Source organism: Chrysemys picta, chromosome 12 (assembly GCF_011386835.1).
Source record: "Chrysemys picta bellii isolate R12L10 chromosome 12, ASM1138683v2, whole genome shotgun sequence".
Taxonomy (NCBI): Eukaryota; Metazoa; Chordata; order Testudines; family Emydidae; genus Chrysemys; species Chrysemys picta.
In genome coordinates this window covers 13,396,887-13,418,658 of record NC_088802.1, presented here as the reverse complement: position 1 = coordinate 13,418,658, position 21,772 = coordinate 13,396,887, and the positions used below count along the sequence as shown (strand labels likewise).

General features: G+C 50.4%; 1 protein-coding gene across 1 annotated transcript; it reads left to right on the top strand.

Moving 5' to 3' along the window:
- Positions 1 to 1,604: 1,604 nt before the first annotated feature.
- Positions 1,605 to 15,360, top strand: LOC122172110 (zinc finger protein 382-like). The gene is made up of 6 exons (XM_065563887.1): positions 1,605 to 1,623; positions 3,985 to 4,273; positions 8,846 to 8,933; positions 9,466 to 9,592; positions 10,190 to 10,303; positions 10,592 to 15,360. Exons 1-6 carry the CDS (start codon positions 1,605 to 1,607, stop codon positions 10,597 to 10,599), a joined length of 645 nt encoding a protein of 214 aa, XP_065419959.1. The 3' UTR covers positions 10,600 to 15,360.
- The last annotated feature ends 6,412 nt before the right edge of the window (positions 15,361 to 21,772 follow it).

Here is a 21,772-nt window from a genome sequence, read left to right as displayed (position 1 = left end):
CAGTAAAATGTGGTGTTTTAGCATCTGTGCTATTTCAGGGCAATGGGGTGAGTCCAAGGGATTCCCTCCTTCCCCCAGCACCATCACCCTCCACTCTCCACACAGCAGCCTCTGTCCCAGCAGTGGAGAGTTTTATCCTGTCTCCATTTTACCTTTCCCCCTCCCAAGGTGTCACTTACCACCATGTCCCTGGCTCTCCATACCTGAGAATCACAGTTTTGATGTCTGTGATCCTAAGTCAGACCCCTGAGGGCTGGAGAAGGAAGTGTCACAAACCAGGAAGGGAATCCAAGTGAATCTGAAAGCACATTTTAACCTTTCTGATCTTATAGCCCTGTTTCCAGCTCTTGGTAAAATAGCTCCCAGTTTTTGTCTAGGCTAGACCAGATCATCTGTAGATGGGAAGCTGGTTTGTGAGTTTTTGGTTTATTTTCAGGATGCTAAAACTTTTGTAAGTAACACGACGAAATAATGAGGCGAGAAGTAAAGCAGGTTTAGCCCCTTTAGAAGAAAATGGGTACACTTATTTTCTGGATTTTAAGTCTTCAGATTCTCTGGGATTTCATGTTATGAATGTGAAAATGTTTTATAGCCCACCCTGTATTGTGGGTTTTTCTCTGTTCCTGAAGGCTGTTTGGTCATGTACTTGGATAGTAGATTAGTCTGTCCGGATGTAGCTCAGATTTATTGAGGGCTTTGTGAAACAAATGTTTATTTGCAAGAACAGTCCTTTTCAATTAATTTTTTAACCTTTTTCTACGCCTTGTTAATTTTTTTTCTTTGAACAATGACAATTATCAATATCCCTCAGCACGAACACTGAGGGTGCGAGCTACATTCACACTCCAAGAGGCAGACACTGAAATGGGGAAGGAAGTTACCGCCTGGCCTGCAGTGATGTGGGACATAGCTAGGAGGGGTAGAGGGTGGGGGATCAGGAGGGTGGGGGAGAAATGGAGCTGGGAAACTTCTGGGTTTGCTCTTGAGAGCCAGGCAGCTGAGGCTGAGAACTGTGAACTCGCTGCATCAGAGCCAGTGAGAGACAGGAATTCTCCTGCCAGTGTCCGGTCAAACGGTGCCTGAATTGTAAAATGCTGTGAATCCTGCCCAAGAGGAATGTTGTGGGGAAGGGGCAGCGTCTCCTGATTGCTGAGAGGACGAGGCTGGGCCGAGATGAGAAGGAGGCCAGGGATATCAGGGGACCTGGGCAGCTTTGAAGCTTGGCAGATCCCTATTGTGGAGGCCAGAGAGAGATGAGGAGCACTGGAGCCCAGCTGGTCACCCCCTCCCCATCTACCACTGTGTCCTGTGTGGGGACGATAGCAACTGTCTCTGCCCTACTCACCCCACACTCATCCCTCTAACCTGAGCTCTTTGGATTCCCTGCTCTTGGGGTGTTAGCTTTTGTGATGGGCTCTGAGCGCCTCTCCTGGCTTCCCGGCACTTTTCTCCCAGTGTGTAAAAGTTGCTGGTGCATGGGGGAGTTGGGTGGAGCTGTGGGCTGAGCTGAGAGTGGGGAAAGGAGTCTGTCTTTTGCTTGTCCTTTGGAATAATAAAATACAATTTAGTTTCTCCCACCCCCAGTTTCTGTTGTGTTGCATGAAATGGCTGCCAACTGCCGAGGTAAGGTGAAAGGTTAAAGCAATGCAGACGTGATCTGGGATGGAGATGCACAGTGAGGTCCCCCAGCTAACCTTACCCCTGCCCTGTCACAGGCTCCTCAAACTTCCCATAGAGATAAAACTCACTGAAAAATTGTGCCTCCCTCCCTGACCTCAGTACAAATCAGGAACAGTCTGACTGGGCTCCCGGGCTCATCCTCCTCTCCCTCACCCTGGTGCTAGGCAGGAGTAATCCCATTGGAGTCATGTGACCTGTCTACACCAGTGTGAAGTTGTTGTGAGGGGCGAATCAGACCATTGGCATCTAGGTCTGTTTGCAGGAGATACACTCACATGTTGTGTGATCGTGATTCTGATCCCTGAGCCTTGTTTCAGCCCAGTGCCCCTGTTCTCACAACTTCACCACCTGCCTAATTCTAGTTCAGTCCCATTGCAATCACTGGGGCAGGAGCTGAAAGTTTGTGGAAATGGGAGGAAATGTTTATAGCTGAAATCACCAAAATGTGTCTTGCAAGGTTAATGTTAATGGGATCTGCTTCGCTCTCCTGCTTGGACATTTTCTCTGGGGATCCCAGGGACAAAAAGGAGCAGGTGTTACCATCTTGTCTGCCAGTCCCCACTATGACTAATCTACACCAGTGGTTCTCAAACTATGGGGCATGTCTCCCAAGGGAGTCACAGGAATGTGTCAAGGGAGGGTGACCTGTGTGTTTTTTTTAAAAAAGAGAGCACTGGCTAGCAACCCCGGGCTGCTGGGGTGCACGAAGGGCCGTGCACATCTGGGAGGTGGGGATAAAGGGGACAGACGGAGCCCTGCTACCCAGGCTCGGGCTCTCCTCCCTCACAATCCCAGGTGGAGCAGCAGCCCAGAAGTAAGGGTGGCAATGCGGTCACAAGTCTGCTGTGAACAGTAGTATTGGCAAAAATCACTTTTCACATGGCCACCCTTACTTTTGGGCTGCTGCTGGCGGCGGTGCTGCCTTCAGACCTGGGCACCTGGCCAGCAGCCACTGCTCTCCACTCTGCCTTCAGAGCTGGGTGGCAATATATGTACTTGTGGGGTTGGGGGGTTAAATTGCGACAGACACAAAGAAGGGGGCCCGATGAAATAAATTGGAGAACCACTGTTCTACACTGTTATGGTCACCACTTTTACAAAATGATGATAAATCTTGTCCAAAGTATGCCTTGTGAGGTATCATATGAAAAGTCATTGTCTGACTGCCCCCCAGCTGGAGGGTGGGGGGTAAACCTCAAAGAGGAGAGTGGTATAAAAACACAAGGGAGAATTGCCTCCATTTTTACCTCTTCTCCCCCATCTTTTTGGAAGGCAACACGATGGCTTGAAAGACAACAGGAGCAGTGGACTGGGGAGGGCAGACCAAGGCTGGAAGGAAATCCAGCTTGGGTACTAAGAACTGAGAACTGCCTGCAACATTGAGTGGGGTGAGAAAACCTGTTGGCTTCGCATCTTACTTAGGTTGATAAAATTTAAATGCATTTTGACCATTTATTTTTGTTGTAACCAAATCAGACCTTTTATACCTTTATCACTTGTAACCACTTAAAATTTACCTTTCTCTAGTTAGTAAACTTGTTTTATGGTTTTATCCCAACGGGTGTGTTTTCATGGACGTGTTTGGGGAATTTCACTTGAGATAACAAGGCTGTTGCCTGATCAGCATCCTTTGTGGGGATGACAAACTAATTAATGAGCTTGTCCAGCACAGTGAACGAACTGGGCAGTACAAGGCTCACATTTCTGGGGTGCAAGGCCGGGACTAGCGAACTGATTTATGTTACTCTGTAGTTTATTTCATGAGCCACTGGCTAGTGGCACTCAGTACTGTATAGTTGGGAGTGACTTTGCATGCTAGTGGCTGTGTGGGATCAGAGCCTGGATAGGTTTGTTGTTCACACAGGGAAGCAGTGTGAAAGATACCCCGGGATGGAGAATTCAGCAGTTCAACAGTCCAGATTGTACGTTGTACCCTGGGGTATGTCTCACACCCACTGTCCTCTGGGTCCCAGCATGGCACTATCGGGCTCTCATCATCCTGATTCTGAAAGAGGACCTGAGCAGAGCTAACCAGAGAGGGGGAATCAGCCGACCTCCTCAACTCCACTGGCTTTGGCTAAATCCTGAACTCCCCCTGGGATGTGAGACTTGGGGGTCTGCTGTCATCCTTCCACTCAAGCATCATTTTCCTTCCCCACCTTACTTCTCCTCTCTCTCCTTTTGCCTTCTGTCACCTACAAGCCTGGCTCACCCGGTCCAGACAACGCCACCTTTTTTCAGCAGTGCTAATGTAGCCTGTGACCAGAAACGCTGCAGCGCAATAGGTTGATCGGTAGGACCCAGGAGCAGCTGGGAGGCGGCTCTGGGGGGAGCGATCGCTGGGCTCAGGCCCGGCAGCAGGAAGTGACTCGCAGCCGCTGCGGGGACTCTGGCTCCAGGCTCCTGGCGAGATCCCCGAGCCCCGGCGGCTGGTGCTGGGAGCCCGGAGCCCTGGCTGCAGCCGGGAGAGGGGAATCTCCAGCAGGGCCCTTCCCGCTGCTCCCCAGGAGCCTCTCCCAGGGCAGAGCCCCCAGCCCGGCCAGGCCCCTTCCCGGCCCGGCCCCTGCCCCAGGGGGCCCCGCTCGGAGGGAAGGTGAGAGACCCTGAGGAGCAGTGCCCCTCCCCCCCAGGCCCTTTCCACCCGGGCTGCGCGGGGAGGAGGATACAGAGACGTAGGGGGATGTATGGGCAGGACGGAGAACAGGGATGGGGGGCAAGAGGCGGGTAATGGGGATGCAGGGGGTAGGATGGGATGGGGGAGGGAGCAGGGATGATGGGGCGATGCAGGGGAAAGGGGGGATGTAGGGTGGCTGGAGGGAGACTGAGAGCAAACGCAGACTGGCTGGGGAAGGGAGAGCCGGGGGCAGGGAGAAGGCAGAGGGGTGGAGAGAGATACAAGGCAGCTGGAAATGTTTTCCCTCTGGATCTGGTCAAACAAGCACTGGGGAGTGAGTGGGCAGGGGACTAACCCCTCTCACGGGAGCCAGTTCAGATTTTTGGTGTGGGGAGCAACTTTAACTGTGATTCCAGGGGCTACTTAGGCACCTGAAAACTCTAGGTTTTTTTTTGCAGACAATAACTTAGAACTTAGCTGACAGCCACACCACATCTAATTCCTACATTAAAAAAAGAGAAGTCAATAAATATCAGACCCACTCAGCTCTAATACTAACATGTTCTCATGTTGTGCCAAGTCACCTAAGGGAAACGGGTTAGGTTTGGGAATTTTAATGTCTATTCTGAGTTAACAATTGAAACAATTGTAGAAAAATCTAGATTACTTCCTATCACTTTTTTTTGCAGTTCACCAGGGCTGGAATAGATCCTTTAACTTTTGGAAACATCCTCCTAGGTCAAGACCCTATGAGTTTATACTGCACATGCCTGGGACTCTAGGGGTGTTACTCCACTACAAATAATAACTAGAAACTATCAGAGGGGTAGCTGTGTTAGTCTGAATCTGTAAAAAGCAACAGAGGGTCCTGTGGCACCTTTAAGACTAACAGAAGTATTGGGAGCATAAGCTTTTGTGGGTAAGAACCTCAGTTCTTCACTCCCAATACTTCTGTTAGTCTTAAAGGTGCCACAGGACCCTCTGTTGCTTTTAACTAGAAACTGACTCTAAACAGGCGTGAAACTGACACTTTTAAGTCACTTTCCCAGTATTGTCAACCCCCAACGTTCAAAAATTGTGAGATTGGCTTTAAAATTGTGAGGTTGTGTACAAATAATAGATTTGGTGTTTTTTATTCACCTTCTGCTATTTGAGCATTTAGGGTGCACTGCGGGGGGTGTCTCATTTTGAAACTTTCTCCACAGCCATTAGGGCTAGAAACTTCATTTTTCTTTAAGAAGGAAGGCTGAAATCATCACATTTGCACCTGACTCCAGAAGCTGGGGCTTTAAGGAAAACAATCATTCTCCTGAGGCTCATGACAAAATCATGAGAACTGGCCATGCTGCTTTCACTTTGGTTAAAGGCTAGTTACTTTCTAGAAGGTCCTTCAACACAACACTACAGTGATTGAGTTGCAGTTCTCACAGGAGAATATTTAAAACCAAACACCAAGAAAATTCCAGATTTCAAAGTTGAGGGGAAAAAATGAGACTTCTGAGGTGTATCAAGGCCACTGCAGGCAGGAAAGGAAAATAAACAGGCCCAGGAGCTCTGGGCAGCTCTTCCACTTGAAAGAAAGTTGGAAAGTCAAATCTAGTCCTTAATCCAGTAAAGCAGCACCTTCACTCATAGATGTGCTGAATAACTATGCACTTCATACTTAAATAGCAGAGTCATCTTATCCAGGGCTACACATTGGCTCAGAGACTGTATTTACTGGTATATTCTGAACTGTGCTGAGTACACAGGTGGATGCCCAGTGAATAATACAAATCATGACAGTCGGCGACTTTATGGACTCTGAGGATGCAATTTCGGTTCTTTGCTCTGGAATTGGCCTGGATCCAGCTGCAACCCTAAGAATTTGAGGCAGGAACACACCTACGACACTTTCTCATTCCTTCCTTTTCGCCAACGCAGAACAGAAAATGACAAAACAAAATGCTTTTCAGTTAAAATGTAAAAATGCACAGCAGCCATTGCTCTACAGCCCAGCCTGGGGAAGACCGTGCCACCCCTTTGGGGCTCAGTGATTGTCTCTCCTCTCTCGTTCTCTCTTCATCCTTCCTGACCTCTCTGCTTCTTTGCATGCTGTCAACCAGGATGTCCTTCCCAATCGCCTGGGACCATTTGCTGGAGTCTCAGAGAACCGGCTGCCATATTTTGCTCCCATCTCTGAGTCCTCTTTTTCTGCAGCATGCAGCAGATAGGTGCAGTAGATTGGGAGCTGGCCCTGAGAGACCTGGATTCTACCCCCCATGTACGACATCAGGCCAGTGCCTTAGGGACTGAATTTCAAAGGATTTTAGGCACCCGAAGGTGCAGCTAGGCATCTAGTGGGGTTTACAAAACATCTAACCTTCTAGGGACTCTAGAAAATCCCACTAGCTGCCTAAACACTGTTCAAAATCTGGCCTTTAGTCTGTGTGTGCCTCAGTGTCCCATCTGTACAATGGGGATAACAGCGCTGCTCTACCTCACCGAGGGGCTTGAGGAGGTTAGACCTTGTGAAACACTGAGACACTGTGGTGACGGGGCCACATAAGTACCACAGGCAGTGTGGGAACCTCTCTATACCACTGCTAGCCCTTCCCTGGGTTTTGGCCCCTTCTTTTCACCTATGCCCCCAAATCTCCCCCTTTTCTGAATGTAACCTTTACTCCTGGGGGAATTCTGTGCCACTGCGCGATGCAGAATTTTGCAGAAATTAAATGTTGTGCACGCAGAATGTCCTTTCCTCCACAGAAATGGGCTGAAATGCTGCTAGCTGCTACTAGGGGCTGCTGGACCCAGCAGTTCCCAGCTCACACATAGGGCTGGTCTACACTGGGGGGGGGGATGGATCCAAAATACGCAACTTCACCTAAGTGAATAGCGTAGCTGAAGTCGAAGTATCTTGGATCGAATTACTTGGGGTCCAGACGGCGCGGGATCGATGGCCGTGGCTCCCCTCTCTTAATGAGACGCGATATATTGATCCCGGATAAATTGATTGCTACCCGCCAATACGGCGGGTAGTGAAGACGTACCCATAGACGACACTGCTGGGGGGGAGGGAACCCTGGGCTCTGAGGTTTGAGGGCTGGAGGCGGCTATCTGGGCAAGGGGGGCCCTGTGGCTGGGCTTTGGGGGCATGGGGGTGCAGGTATTTGGGCAAGGAGGGGCCCTGTGCCTGGTCTCTGGGGGAAAGGGGGTGCAGATATACTGGCTGGGGCAAGCATGGCTGGGCTCTGAAGGGCAGAGATTGTGGGGGTCTGGCCCCCTGGCTGGGCCCTGGGGAGGATGGGAAGGGGGCAGAGAAACAGAAACTGGGTTGTCATAGGGGTTTCTTTAACTCTCTACTCCTGTGGGAATTTTTGTGTGTCTGGGGGTGGGGGAGCTAGAGAGGGTTACACTACACCAGTGGTCTCCAATCTTTTTACACACAAGATCACCTTTTGAATTTAAGTGAAACCCAGGATCTACCCTGCCCCTTCCCTGAGGCCCTGCCCCACTCACTCCACCCCCGCCCCGTCCCATGCTCTCCCGCACCCTCACTCACTTTCACTGGGCTGGGGCAGGGGGTTGGGGTGCTGGAGGGGGTGTGGGCTGGGGCTGAGGGGTTTGGGGTATGGGAGGAGGCTCTTGGCTGAGCTGGGGCAGGGGGTTGGGGTGCAGAAGGGCGTGAGGGGTGCAAGCTCTGGGCTGGAGTTTGGGTGCAGGAGGGGGCTCAGGGCTGGGGCAGGGGGTTTGGGGTACAGGAGGGGGTTTAGGGTTCTGGCTCTGGGAGGGGGCTCAGGGCTGGGGCAGGGGTGTGGGAGTCGGTGCAGGGTGCAGGCTCCAGCCGGGTGGCGCTTACCTCGGGCGGCAGTGCAGAAGGGCTAAAGCTGACTCCCTGCCTACCCTGTCCCCATGCCGCTCCTGGAAGCGGCTGACACGTCCCTGGGGGGGGGAGGGGGAGGCGTAGCTCTGCGCCTTGCCCCTCTCTGCAGGCACTACCCCCGCAGCATCCATTGGCCGCAGTTCCCCGTTCCCGGCCAATGGGAACTGCGTGGATGGTGCCTGCAGACAGGAGCAGCGAGCTAAGAACCCCTGTCCTTCCCGCCCCACCCTCCCCAGGGGCTGCGCAGCAGAGACCTGCTGGCCACTTCCAGGAGTGGCACGGGGCCAGGGCAGGCAGGAAATCTGTCTTAGCCCCGCTGCACTGCCAGACATTTAGTGGCCAGTGATCACGACTGACTCTTAGAGACTCCAGGATCCACTGGTTGGTGACGACTGCACTACACTGTAGGGCAACCCCCCAAAGTGACTCCTTTGATTCTGCTCTTTTTCTAGAGTTTGGCACCGAGATGCTGTTACGGGGAGAGTTTAAAACTGCCCTGGGTGGGTTTAGTTCTGCTGGGACAGGCCTGGCCTGGATGGTAATAAACTAACTGGGTTTCTTCCCAGCATGGCAGAGTCCAGAGCCTCTATCTGCAGGAAGAGTGCCTGGGGGGAATCGGGGTGCCACATGGACTAAAGCCCCTTCTGAACACACACCCCTCCCCATTGCCCTTCTTGCCCCAACAGGCTGAGGAATCACGTCCACATTTCGCTCCAGATTGACTCGTCTTCCAGGAGACAGGGCAGGGAAATGGCTGTGATGGAGCCAGCTCAGGTAGGGGATTTTTGAGGGAGCTGCTGGGCGGGTGGAGGGAGAGGCAGGGAGGAGACAGGGTGTGATAAACCTGCTGATTTTCGGAGCTGGCCCATTGGCAGCGGGGAAACATTCCCACATTTCTGAAACAGGAAACACCCCCCTCGGCAGGCCTGGGAACATTTTCCAGACTCCCAGTGCTGGAGCCTGAACCCACTAGCCAGGGACTGCTGTGAAATAGCAATAGAAGCTGTTAAGATTTCTGTCCCTGTCCCCGGCTCAGGGCTCTGCTTCCCATATCAGCCTGTCGCTGGCAGGTGTGTGGGAAATGAGAAGAGCCTGCTCTGCTCCGTGTGCTGGGGGACAAGGAGCTCTGACCTTCTCCCACCCCCTGAAGCCTCCTGGCTGCTCTGAGCAGGGTGGGGGTGGGATTCTGCTTTTCTGAGCCTCCCAGAGCTTCCAAGATGTTTATTTTTCTTCTTCCTTTCCCGTGTGACCAGTGGGATTGTGGCTGGGGCAGCAGGTGCTGAGTGGGGGACTCTTGTTGTTTCAGATGCCGGTGACCTTCGAGGAGGTGGCTGTGTATTTCACCCAGGGGCAGGGGGCTCTGCTGGACCCCGCTCAGAGAGCCCTTTACAGGGACGTCATGCGGGAGAACTATGAGACGGTGACCTCGCTGGGTAAGGGATCCCTGCCCCCTTGGTTATTAGAAAGTGTAGGACCTGCATTTCTAACTCTGGTCAGGTCCTTCCCTGATCAGTTAGATTGGAGGGGAATGGGTTCCATAATCCATAGCTGCCGTGTGAGAGAGACTTGCATCTCCAAACCCCCTTCAATGGGACCAGAGTGTCAAAACGGACATGCTAAACCCTCCCCACTCCTCCAGCTATCAAGGCCGAGAAGCCATGTATTGTCCTGTGTGTATTGTTTCTCATTTGAGCACAGAATCCCTTTTCACCTCCCTCCTTAGGACTAGCTCCAGTCCTGGGGAGGGCTCTGGGCTCTGCAGGGGTAACTCCAGAGCTGTGTGTGTGTCAGCAAGGCCCCCAAAGTGCACAGATCCTGGGAACTGCTAGTGAGGGCGTAAAAATTATCTCCACCTCCCCAGACATCTGCCTCTCCCAAGGGAGCTCAGTGACCCTGTTCCCATCCCTTTGGATTCCATGTTCTACCAGCACAGCACCGGGATAGGTTCAACTCACGGATTGTCCTTTGTGACAGACAAACTCCCAATCTTCCATTCACCCTGATCTGGTCTGATTTCCCCCCCTGCACAGGATTCCCCCTTCCCAAACCTGACTTGATTGCCCGGCTGGAACGAGGGGAAGCGCCGTGGGTCCGGGATCTCCAGGCCTCAGAGGAAAAAGAGATCCCAAGGGGCACTTGCACAGGTGAGGACTGAAAGAAACCATTGGACGAATGAAGGAAAAAGTTGAGAATCCCAGAAATGTGGTGCGAGAAAGAGCCGTCAGTTGTTCTTCAGGTCAGCCAGAGTAGGGCTGTAGTCAGCAGATATTGCTCACATCTTTCCACCTGTCCTGTTAGCTGCAGGAGTTCCCTTCCCGACTTTCCTTCTGTGTGCATGTTTGGGTGGGAAGTGGAGGCAGAATCCAATTGCTGATTCTTCGCAACTTGTGTGTGTTGGGTTTTCCCTTGGTGCCAATTCTCTTTCTCCACAGCACAATGACTCCTGTCTGGATTGTCTCTCTCTCCCAGCAGGTGATGAGAGAGTGAGTGAGAACGAGGAGGGGAATCATCATGAAGAAGTTTCTGGGGAAGTGGAACCACAAGGGCCCTTTGTGGGAAGAGCTGAAGGGAATTTTTCCCAGTGCTGGGAAGAAGCCTGGGGAAATTGGCACAGGTCAGAGAAGCTCCTGGGAAACCACCCAAGGAAGAAAGTAGATGAATCTATTAAATGCGGGGGAGGAGACAAGGATCCCACAGTCCAGCAGACAAATCCCAAGGAAGAGAAACCCTACCACTGTCTCCAGTGTGGGAAAGGATTCATTCTGAGATCACACCTTGTGATACATCAGATAATCCATACTGGAGAGAAACCTCTTCAATACTTGCACTGTATGGAAAGCTTCAATAACCACTCAGATCTTAATAACCATGGGAGAAGCCATACGGGTGAGAATCCCTATCAATGCCTCGAGTGTGGGAAACGTTTCAGTGGGGAGTCAGCACTAATTATGCATCAGAGAATCCACACAGGTGGGAGACCACATAAGTGCTTGGACTGTGGGAAAGGTTTCACACGGCGATCAGGCCTTGTTACACACCAGGCAATCCACACCGGAGAGAGACCCCATAAGTGCTTGGACTGTGGGAAAAGTTTCACATGGAGATCAGGCCTTGTTACACATCAGGCAATCCACACAGGAGAGAGACCCCATAAGTGCTCAGACTGTGGGAAAAGTTTCATGCAGAGATCACACCTTATTAGACATCAGACAGTCCACACAGGAGAGAGAGCTTATAAATGCTTGGTGTGTGGGAAAAGCTTCAGTAACAGCACAAACCTTACTAACCATCGGAGAATCCACAGAGGAGAGAGACCCCATAAATGCCTCTACTGTGGGAATGGTTTCCGTTGGAAGTCAGCCCTCATAATACATCAGAGAATCCACACAGGAGAGAGACCCCATAAGTGCTTGGAGTGTGGGAAAAGTTTCACACAGAGATCAGCACTTGTTACACATCAGACAGTCCACACAGGAGAGGGACGCTATAAATGCTTGGAGTGTGGGAAAAGTTTCAGTTGGAAGTCAGACCTTATAACACATCAGAGAATCCATACAGGGGAGAGACCCCATAAGTGCTTGGACTGTGGGAAAAATTTCATACAGAGATCAACCCTTACAAGGCATCAGAGAATACACACAGGAGAGAGACCCTATAAATGCCTCGAGTGTGGGAACTCCTTCAGTTGGAAGTCCGATCTTATCACACATCAGCGAATCCACACAGGAGAGAGACCTCATAAGTGCTTGGACTGTGGGAAAAGCTTTAGATGCAGCTCACAACTCACTCAACATCAGAGAACCCACACGGGAGAAAGACCCTATAAATGCCTCGAGTGTGGGAAAAGTTTCATTGGGAGTTCTCATCTTGTTGCACATCACAGAATTCACACTGGAGACAAACCTCAGAAATGCCTTAACTGTGGGAAATGTTTCAGGTGGAAGTCTGCCCTTATAACACATCAGAGGATCCACACAGGAGAAAGACCCCATAAGTGCTTGGACTGTGGGAAAAGTTTCACAAACAGATCAGCCCTTGTTTTACATCAGAAAATCCACACGGGAGAGAGGCCCCATAAGTGCTTGGAGTGTGAGAAAAGTTTCACACAAAGATCATGTCTGATAACACATCAGATAACCCACACTGGAGAAAGACCCCATAAGTGCTTGGACTGTGGGAAAAGTTTCACACAGAGATCAAACCTCATTAAACATGGGATAATCCACACAGGATCTAAACTTCATAAATGTCTTGCCTGTGGAGAAAGCTTCATTCAGCGATCACACCTCATTAAACATCAGAGAATCCACAAAGGTGTGAGATTCAATCTGAGCTCACACATCAGTGATCCACAGAACAGAGAGATCTTGAATGCGGTGGAAGCTTCGTTTGGTGCTCCTGGAGTATCAGGCATCTGCAAATCTGCATAAGGAAGAAACCTCTGAGATGTTCTCAGTGTGGAAAATGCTGCAAGTGGAGCTAACACCATGTTGGACATCAGAGACTCCTCCAAAGAGCACAGAAGTTCTCTCAGGGCCCTGACTAGGGCTGGCCATGGTGACCAACCCGTTTCCTCATTCCCACACACATCAGTTGCATTTGCCTCCCAAGGATCTATCTGCCCATTGCTGGGGTGAAGATACAGCAGCAGCTGATCATCAGCTGGTCAGTGACCCGCTGGCTCTGCCTGGTCTAAGCAAACCCCAGGCAGAGGAGGAGAAGCACCGATCAGCCCCTCCCCCCTGCTGCAGCCCTGGCTGCTGAGCTGATGGGCCGCAGGTGAGGGAAGGGAGAAAGACGACAAATTCCTCCAGACACTCCCTCTGCCTGGCTGAAGTTCCCCCCTCTCCCTTCCCCTCCCAGCCGGGATCCCCCTGCCATAGAGATGAGGAGAAGGACACTTGGTCCATGCCCCACCTTCACTCTAGACACCTGTCCCCACCCCCCATCTTCCACCAGCCCCTGGGCTGGGCTCCCCCACTTACCTGGGGCTGTTCTCTGCAGAGGGTGTGTCCCTGGGGGCTTGGTAACCCCTCCCCTCCCTAAATTCCTCAGGATCAAACGTTAAGGGACCTCCCCATAACCCACTGGTTATGGGGAGGAAACTGGGGATTGAATGGTTGGGGCTGGGGGAGCTGAGAAGCAGGCAGAGCTGGGTGCTGGGCTATCGAGTGTTTGGACATCATGGGATCAGAGGCGAGGGAGAGCACAGGGGTAGAGAGGTGCTGCCTCTCCTCACTCACCCCCTCTGCCCCTTCTCCCTGCCCCCTCTGCATTCAGACAGCACCACTGAGAGGGGCTGATTCCCACAGGGCCTTTTGTGGGAGGCCTGGAGATCCCACCTCTGCCTCCGCAGCATCAGCCTCTGAATGTCTGTCTATGGTAGAAAAATGGTTGGGATTAGCTAGCACATCTTCCCAGACTCTCCAACACTCCTTCTAGTCACATTGACCCTAAGTATATTAGCTATTCCCATCCTCTCCGTGAGCAGAGTGATCGTTGGTCCCGGAGTTCCCCCTTTGGGGCTTGATTGTCTCATTCCCAGATAGCCTCACATTACTCCAGGCCATACTGAAAAGCATTGAGTGTTTGTATATTATTCTCCCTGAGGGAGCAGAGCTAAACAGATGCTAAAAAAGTGGGGAGCATGAACAGTGAGTCCGAGGGATTCCCTCCTACCCCCATCACTGTCACGCTCCACTCTCGACACAGCAGCCTCCATCCCAGCAATGGAGAGTTTTATCCTGTCCCCGTTCTACCCCTCCCCCACTTACCACCATGTCCCTGTCTCTCCATGCTTAAGAATCAGTTTTGATTTCTGTGATCCTCCATGAGACTTCTGAGGGCTGGAGAAGAAATCGTCACAGACTTGCGAGGGAGGGGAAGGGAGGAATCCCAAAGAACCTCAAAGTACAGTTTGAACTTCCTGATCTGTTTCCATCTATTGGTGAAATTGCTTCCAGGTTTTTTCTGTGCTAGTCCAGATCATTTGTAGATGGGAAGGGTTTTTGTTTGTTTGTTCATTTCTTTTATTATGACGATGCTAAAACTTTTGTAACTAATACAACCAAATTATTAGGCAAGAAGTGAAGCCAGTTTAGCCACTTTAGACGAAAATTTATTTTCCTGATTTTGAGTCTTCAGATTCTCTTTCACTTTATGAATGTAAAAGTGTTTTATAACCCACCCTGGAGTGTGGGTTTTTCTCTATTCCAGAAGGCTGTTTGGTCACAAACTTTGATATTAGTTTAGTTTAGACGTAGCTTAGATTTATTGAGGACTTAATGAGACGAATGATCATTGGCCAGTACGGTCCTTTTTTTATTTTATTTTAACCTTTTTCTACCCTTTTGTGATGTGGATTTAGTTTTATTTGAACAATGGCAAAGGTCAGTATGTCTCAGCACAGACACTCCTGTTGCCATAGTGCTGTCTGCACCAGAAATTAGCTTGGTACAGCTGTGCCGCTTGGGGAGAGGGGTGGAATTTCACAACTGATGCAGGTTGCATGCGCAGATCACGCCTCTGAGTCAGGAGGAGGAGAGAGTGGGGGAACAGAGCTGGGAAATGGCTGGGTTTGCTCTTCAGAGCCAGATGGCTGAGAACTGTGAACTCGCTGCATCAGAGCCAGAGAGCGACTAGCCTTGGCCTGTGAGTGTCATGCGAAGCTTTCCCTGCAATCTAAAGGACCATGAATAACACCACAAAAATGATGGGGGGAGGGGAGGGGAGCAGCATCCCCCTATTGAGATGCCGAGGTTGGGCGATCAGAAGGGAGGATGTCAACAGACTTGGGCAGCCTTGAAGCCAGGCCGACCACCATCACTGAGGGCAGAGGGAGAAGAGGAGCCCTAGAGCCCTGCTGGTCACCCCTCCCCATCTACTGCAGTGTCCTGAGTGGGAACAAAAGAGACTGTCTCTGCCCCACTCACTCCACACTGCATCCCTCCTACCGGAGCTCTTTGGATTCCCTGCTCTCGGAGTCTTTCCTTTTGTGACTGGGTCCTAGCGTCTCTCATGGCTTCTCGCCACTTTTCTACCATTTTTACGTGTTGCACTGTTGTTGGTTCTTGTGGGAGTTGGACGCGGCACTGTGCTGGGATGGAACAGGAAAGTACCCGCTGAGCTGGGCTGTGGGTGGGGCACGGAGTCTGTCTTTGTTCGTCCTTTGGAATAATAAAGTAGAATTTAGTTTCTCCCATGGCCAGTCTCCTTCGTTTTGCATTAACGACTCAGAGCTGCAATTGGACTTAGGTGCCTAAAGCCCAGGTTTTGACCCCTGACTCCCAGAATGAGATGCCACTGAAATCCAGAAAACCTCGGCCTGGCTGCTCACTCAGCACCAACATTTCTATGGTTAAATTTCCCAAGGTTCCTAAATTTCTGCTTCTGGGCCTGGGCACTGCTGCTGCCTCACTCCAGGCCTCCAGACACCTGCCTCACACCTAAACCCCAGAAGGATCCTCAATCAGAAGGTTGTCAGAGGAAAGCCTATCTTGCCTGTGGGGCCCTGTAGCGAGGCGACAACTCACCCGGCGGCACCTCCTGTTGGTCGTCCAGGGAATTAGCTCTTTCCACTCAGGCGTGCCCTCTGCAGGCCAGTGTCTCACCTGGCTCTGGCGCCCCCCCTTCTGGACTCCATGCCCCTTTTCTCAGGGTTCTGCCCCTGACCCCACAGTCTCCCTGGGTCCCTTCCCTGGGGAACGCCCAACCCCCTATCCCCACCTCACCTCAGTCTTTGGCTACTGCCAGTCACCATCTAGCCCCCGTTCACTGGGGTGGACGGCAGTAGAATCGCTAGTCATCATCGGCAAGGAGGGTTTGGACCTGCTGCCTTTGCCTACCCTTGGGTTGCCCCTCTGCAACCCCCAGTACCTTTTTTGGCCTTTAACAAGGCCTGCAGCCTGGGGGTTTTCCAGGCTGGAGCTCCCCAGCTCCTCTGGCCTTCCCCCAGCCCTGCTCCACTCTAGGTACCCCGCTCAGTTCCCAGCAGCCAGGCCTGTCCCTCTCAACAACTAGAGACCAACTGACCTAGCTCCAGCCTAGCAGCACCTTTATAGGGCCAGCTATTGCCTGATTGGGGCATAGCCCCAGCTGAGGCTGCTTCCCCCAATCAGCCTTTCCCCAGCCAAAGCCATCTCCAGGGCTGCTTTTAACCACTCCGGGCAGGAGTGGGGTGACCACCCCGCTACACCCCCCCCAATCCCCACCCCTCTGGTTGGGGGGGGGGACCCTCGGTTTGTGTTCCTCAGAGCTGCCCTTCCAGGGCCGTCCCTCCAGGGCCTCCTGCCTCATCTCTGAGGCCTCCCAGCATTGGGCCATCTCCTGGGTCTGAGCCTCTGCCTTCTGGCGGGCCACCTCCATGGCTGCCAGCCACGCCTGCAGGTAAAGGTCCCCCAGGCCCTCTTCCTTCAGGGTCTGGGTTCCCACTGCTACCTGCTGTACCCCCACCTGGTCCTGGCCTCCTGCAGGGCCCAGTCTGTCTGGGTTTCCTGGTCCGCCTTCCCCCATGGGTGGCTCCCGGGCAGGTCTACTGCCATCCCTGCAGCAGCTACCTGGCTGGTCCCTGACCCCTTTGGGTCCTCAGGCCCCTCCACCAGAGATTTCCCTCCTCCTAGGGGGCAATCCCTCTTTATGTGGTCCCATTCCCAGCAGCCAAAGCAGGCTTGCTGCCCCTTTGCTGCCTTGGGCTCCGGCTTCTCCTTGGGTTGCCCTGGACTGTGGTCCTTGGGGCCGGGCACTCCTTCCATAGGTGACCCCACCACCCACAGGCCCAATACCTTCTTCGCCTCCTGGTTTCCCTTGCCAGGGGGCCTCTTGTAGGGGCTTGTCCCTCCTCCTGTCCTGGGTGAGGCTCCCTGTCCCCATCCCAGCAGGGACAATTCGCCTGTACATGTCTGCGCTGCCCACAGTTGTAACACACCCGGCGCTCTCCCCCAGGCCTCCTGTTCCCAGCACTGGGCTTCTCCCATCAGTCTCGGTGGTTCCTCCGAAACTCCTGTTGGAGGAGTTTTACCAGGGCCCACTGTTCCCTTGCCAGCTGGCCCAACTGTTCATGGAGGGCCCTCTGCACCTCCCATAGTCCCTTCTGGGTCTTCTGGATCCCCTGCAGGTCATCAGCCCCCTTCTGCCGGGGTGCTGATACCGGGGCCCAGCCAGGGGTGGCACGTGGGGTCTCTGCATAGACAACTCCGGTGTATCCAGGATCCATCATCCCCTGTAGCTCTCACGTCTCTGGGCAATAGTCCCGCTGTCCTTGCCCTGTCCCTTGTATTGGGGGCAGACTGCCTATGCCCGCATTCTCCACCAATCAACAACTAGAGAGTGACTGACCTAGCTCCAGCCTAGCAGCCCCTTTATAGGGCCAGCTGTGGCTTGATTGGGGTGTGGCCCCAGCTGAGGCTGCTTCCCCCAATCAGCCTTTCAAACTTTTAAGCTTCTCCAGCAAGAAACTTGTATAAAAAATAAAGAGAGAGAGAGAGAGTTTCTCCTGTATTCGCAGGATTCCAGGAGCTGGGGCTTTAACAAAACCAAAAGATATTGAAAGAATCCAGATGACATTAAGAGAATTTGTGAAACACCCTTGTGATTTGGTGTGGAAAGGGAACAGCCTCACTTCTTATCATTGCAGATATCTTTCTGTCCCCCGTCACTGCTCTATCTGGGCACCTCACAATCTTCAATGTGCTTAGCCTTCAGAGGCACCATTTCAGATTTTGGTGCCGGGCAGCTGGGGGCATCTTTAACTATGATTCCCAGGGCTATTTGCTATTGCATCAGTAGTCCACAGTCACTTAAAAACTAGCCCAAAAGTAGCCCAATCTATTTATTTAAACAATTTTTTTAAATTAACACTATGGTCTATGCCTTTAAAAATAATCACTATCTAGAGTACAATTAAATGATTGATGTTAGCAGCACAGATCTATAACAAACAAAATTTGCTGGCCCAATTGTACAAATTGTTCAGATTGGTTTAGGTTTATGTTCACTGAAGGGTTTATACAAAGAGTTATGATAAATACAAAGGATTAAGCTGGAAGGAGGTTTCTGGTGTGTTGCTGTTAGGGTTTGAGAGAGTAAACATCATCTCCATGAAATTCACTGATCGTACTCAAGTTTGTGAGACTCTGCCACCCTCAGAAATGTTAAACAGTAAGTACAACAGGAGATACAAATATTTACCAGCTGGAAGAGAAGATACAGCAGAAAGCTAGAATACTCAAGGAGCTGATAGAGGAGGTATCTGAGCCTCTAGCTATTATCTTTGGAAAATCATGGGAGACGGGAGAGATTCCAGAAGATTGGAAAAGGGCAAATATAGTGCCCATCTATAAAAAGGGAAATAAAAACAACCCAGGAAACTACAGACCAGTTAGTTTAACTTCTGTGCCAGGGAAGATAATGGAGCAAGTAATTAAGGAAATCATCTACAAACACTTGGAAGGTGGTAAGGTGATAGGGAATAGCCAGCATGGATTTGTAAAGAACAAATCATATCAAACCAATCTGATAGCTTTCTTTGATAGAATACAGAGTAGCAGCCGTGTTAGTCTGTATCCGCAAAAAGAACACGAGTACTTGTGGCACCTTAGAGACTAACAAGAAGTGGGCTGTAGTCCACGAAAGCTTATGCTCTAATAAATTTGTTAGTCTCTAAGGTGCTACAAGTACTCCTGTTCTTTTTGATAGGATAACGAGTTTTGTGGATAAGGGAGAAACTGTGGATGTGGTATACCTAGACTTTAGTAAGGCATTTGATACGGTCTCGCATGATATTCTTATCGATAAACTAGGCAAATACAATTTAGATGGGGCTACTATAAGGTGGGTGCATAACTGGCTGGATAACCGTACTCAGAGAGTTGTTATTCATGGTTCCCAATCCTGCTGGAAAGGCATAACAAGTGGGGTTCCACAAGGGTCTGTTTTGGGACTGTCTCTGTTCAATATCTTCATTAATGACTTAGATATTGGTATAGAAAGTACGTTTATTAAGTTTGCAGATGATACCAAACTGGGAGGGATTGCAACTGCTTTGGAGGACAGGGTCATAATTCAAAATGATCTGGACAAATTGGAGAAATAGTCTGAGTTAAACAGGATGAAGTTTAACAAAGACAAATGCAAAGTGCTCCTCTTAGGAAGGAACAATCAGTTTCACACATACAGAATGAGAAGAGACTGTCTAGGAAGGAGTACAGCAGAAAGGGATCTAGGGGTTATAGTGGACCACAAGCTAAATATGAGTCAACAGTGTGATGCTGTTGCAAGAAAAGCAAACATGATTCTGGGATGTATTAACAGGTGTGTTGTGAGCAAGACACGAGAAGTCATTCTTCCGCTCTACTCTGCGCTGGTTAGGCCTCAACTGGAGTATTGTGTCCAGTTCTGGGCACCGCATTTCAAGAAAGATGTGGAGAAATTGGAGAAGGTCCAGAGAAGAGGAACAAGAATGATTAAAGGTCTTGAGAACGTGACCTATGAAGGAAGGCTGAAAGAATTGGGTTTGTTTAGTTTGGAAAAGAGAAGACTGAGAGGAGACATGATAGCAGTTTTCAGGTATCTAAAAGGGTGTCATAAGGAGGAGGGAGAAAACTTGTTCACCTTAGCCTCTAAGGATAGAACAAGAAGCAATGGGTTTAAACTGCAGCAAGGGAGGTCTAGGTTGGACATTAGGAAAAAGTTCCTAACTGTCAGAGTGGTTAAACACTGGAGTAAATTGCCTAGGGAGGTTGTGGAATCTCCATCTCTGGAGATATTTAAGAGTAGGTTAGATAAATGTCTATCAGGGATGGTCTAGACAGTATTTGGTCCTGCCATGAGGGCAGGGGACTGGACTCGATGACCTCTTGAGGTCCCTTCTAGTCCTAGAATCTATGAATCTATGAAAATGGCCCTCGAGGGTAGCAGTTGAGGAGCAGCAGCTCCTCAAAAGGTATCTGGGAAAAAGGTCCTGGAAAAGTGCAGCCCCACTCTGAGGAGATTTGGTAAAATCCAGACACTGACAGAGGAATCGGTGTTTCTGTGTCACAGCCGATGGACCTGACCCAAAGCCCGTTGTTGCCAAAGGAAAGACTCCCACAGACAAGTGGGACTAAATGGTAGAATAAATGGCCACAATGGGGTGCTGCCATTCACTGCAAAATTAGAGAGTTGGAAAAAATTGCAAAGTTTCAGTGTAATTTAAACAATATTTGTGGTGGTGGCAGCTTAGGCTTGTTTCTTCACAGCGGGGAACAATTCCAGGTTTTCTGTTCTGCAGCATGGCTCTTGCAGCCTGTCTGTGCTTTACTTTCTCCATTTATCTAAGTGTGGACAATGAAAAAAAAATCAGTTTTACAACTTTTAATTCATTTCACTTTCAATGTCCTAGTGCTCCAATGTTTGGGTTTCAGACACTGCTCAGGAATCTGGGTCTCAGAACTATTTTCAGTCAGTTACAGAGCCTTTAAAACAAAGTTATAAGTGCTGGAAATAGGGGCACTAGGGGTGCAGCACCTAGGGTTGCAAACTGTCATGAATATAGGGGGAAGGATAGCAACCTTTATGTATGCTTGGCAGCTGTACTGGATTGCTTTACCTGTAAAGGGTTAAGCAGTTCAAATAACCTAGTTGGCATCTGACCAGAAGGACCAATGAGAAAAGAAGATACTTTCAAACCTGGGGCGGGGGGGGAGGGGAGGATTTGTTCATTGTTCTGTGGGTTGTTCCCTCTCCAGACGGAGGGAGAAACCAAGCAGGTACAATATCTCCTGAAAAATATACCTGGAATAATCCATCTAAAACCACAGAAACTGCGAGTAAGGAAAGGAAATGCGGTAGGTTATCTTTTGTTTTGGCTTGTGAATTTTCCTATGCTACAGAGTTAGTTTTATTCCTGTTTTTGTAACTGTGAAGCTGAGCCCAAAGGGGAATCCCCTGTGTTTAAAATCTTTTTCTTACCCTGTAAAGTTACCTTCCAGCCTGGTTTTGCAGGTGTGATTCTTTTACTTTTGTCTTTATAATAAAGTTCTTGTTTTAAGAACCTGATTGATTTCAGTGTCCTGAAGACAAAGGGTCTGGTCTGTGCTCACATTGCTAAGACAACTGGTTGGTAGTTTATTCTCAAACCTCCCCAGAAAAGGGGGTGAAGAGGCTTGGGGGGATATATTGGGGGAGGGGGGGGAATAGGGATTCCAAGTGACCCTTCCCTGAATATTTTGTGTAAATCACTTGGTGGTGGCAGCAATACTGTCCAAGGACAAGGAAAGGGATTTGTGCCTTGGAGAAATTTTAACTTAAGCTGGTAAAATATAAGCTTAGGGGGTCTTTCATGTGGGTCCCCACATCTGTACCCCAGAGTTCAGAGTGTGTGTGGGGGAACCCTGACACCAACTCGGTCGGACTGGATGCCATTGCTGCAAATGGCGTCCGGTCCGACCGAATTGGCAACCCTAGCAGCACTCCCTGGCTTGAAGTGTTTTTCATCATATACAGGGCCAGCACAGTGGCTGCGTGATCTCTAGATTATTCTTGGGCATGATATTTTTGGAGATTTTTCTACTTCATCATGAAATAAATCTTCACATTATGTGTTGTAACTTGATCTTTCACCACTAACAGAAATGAGC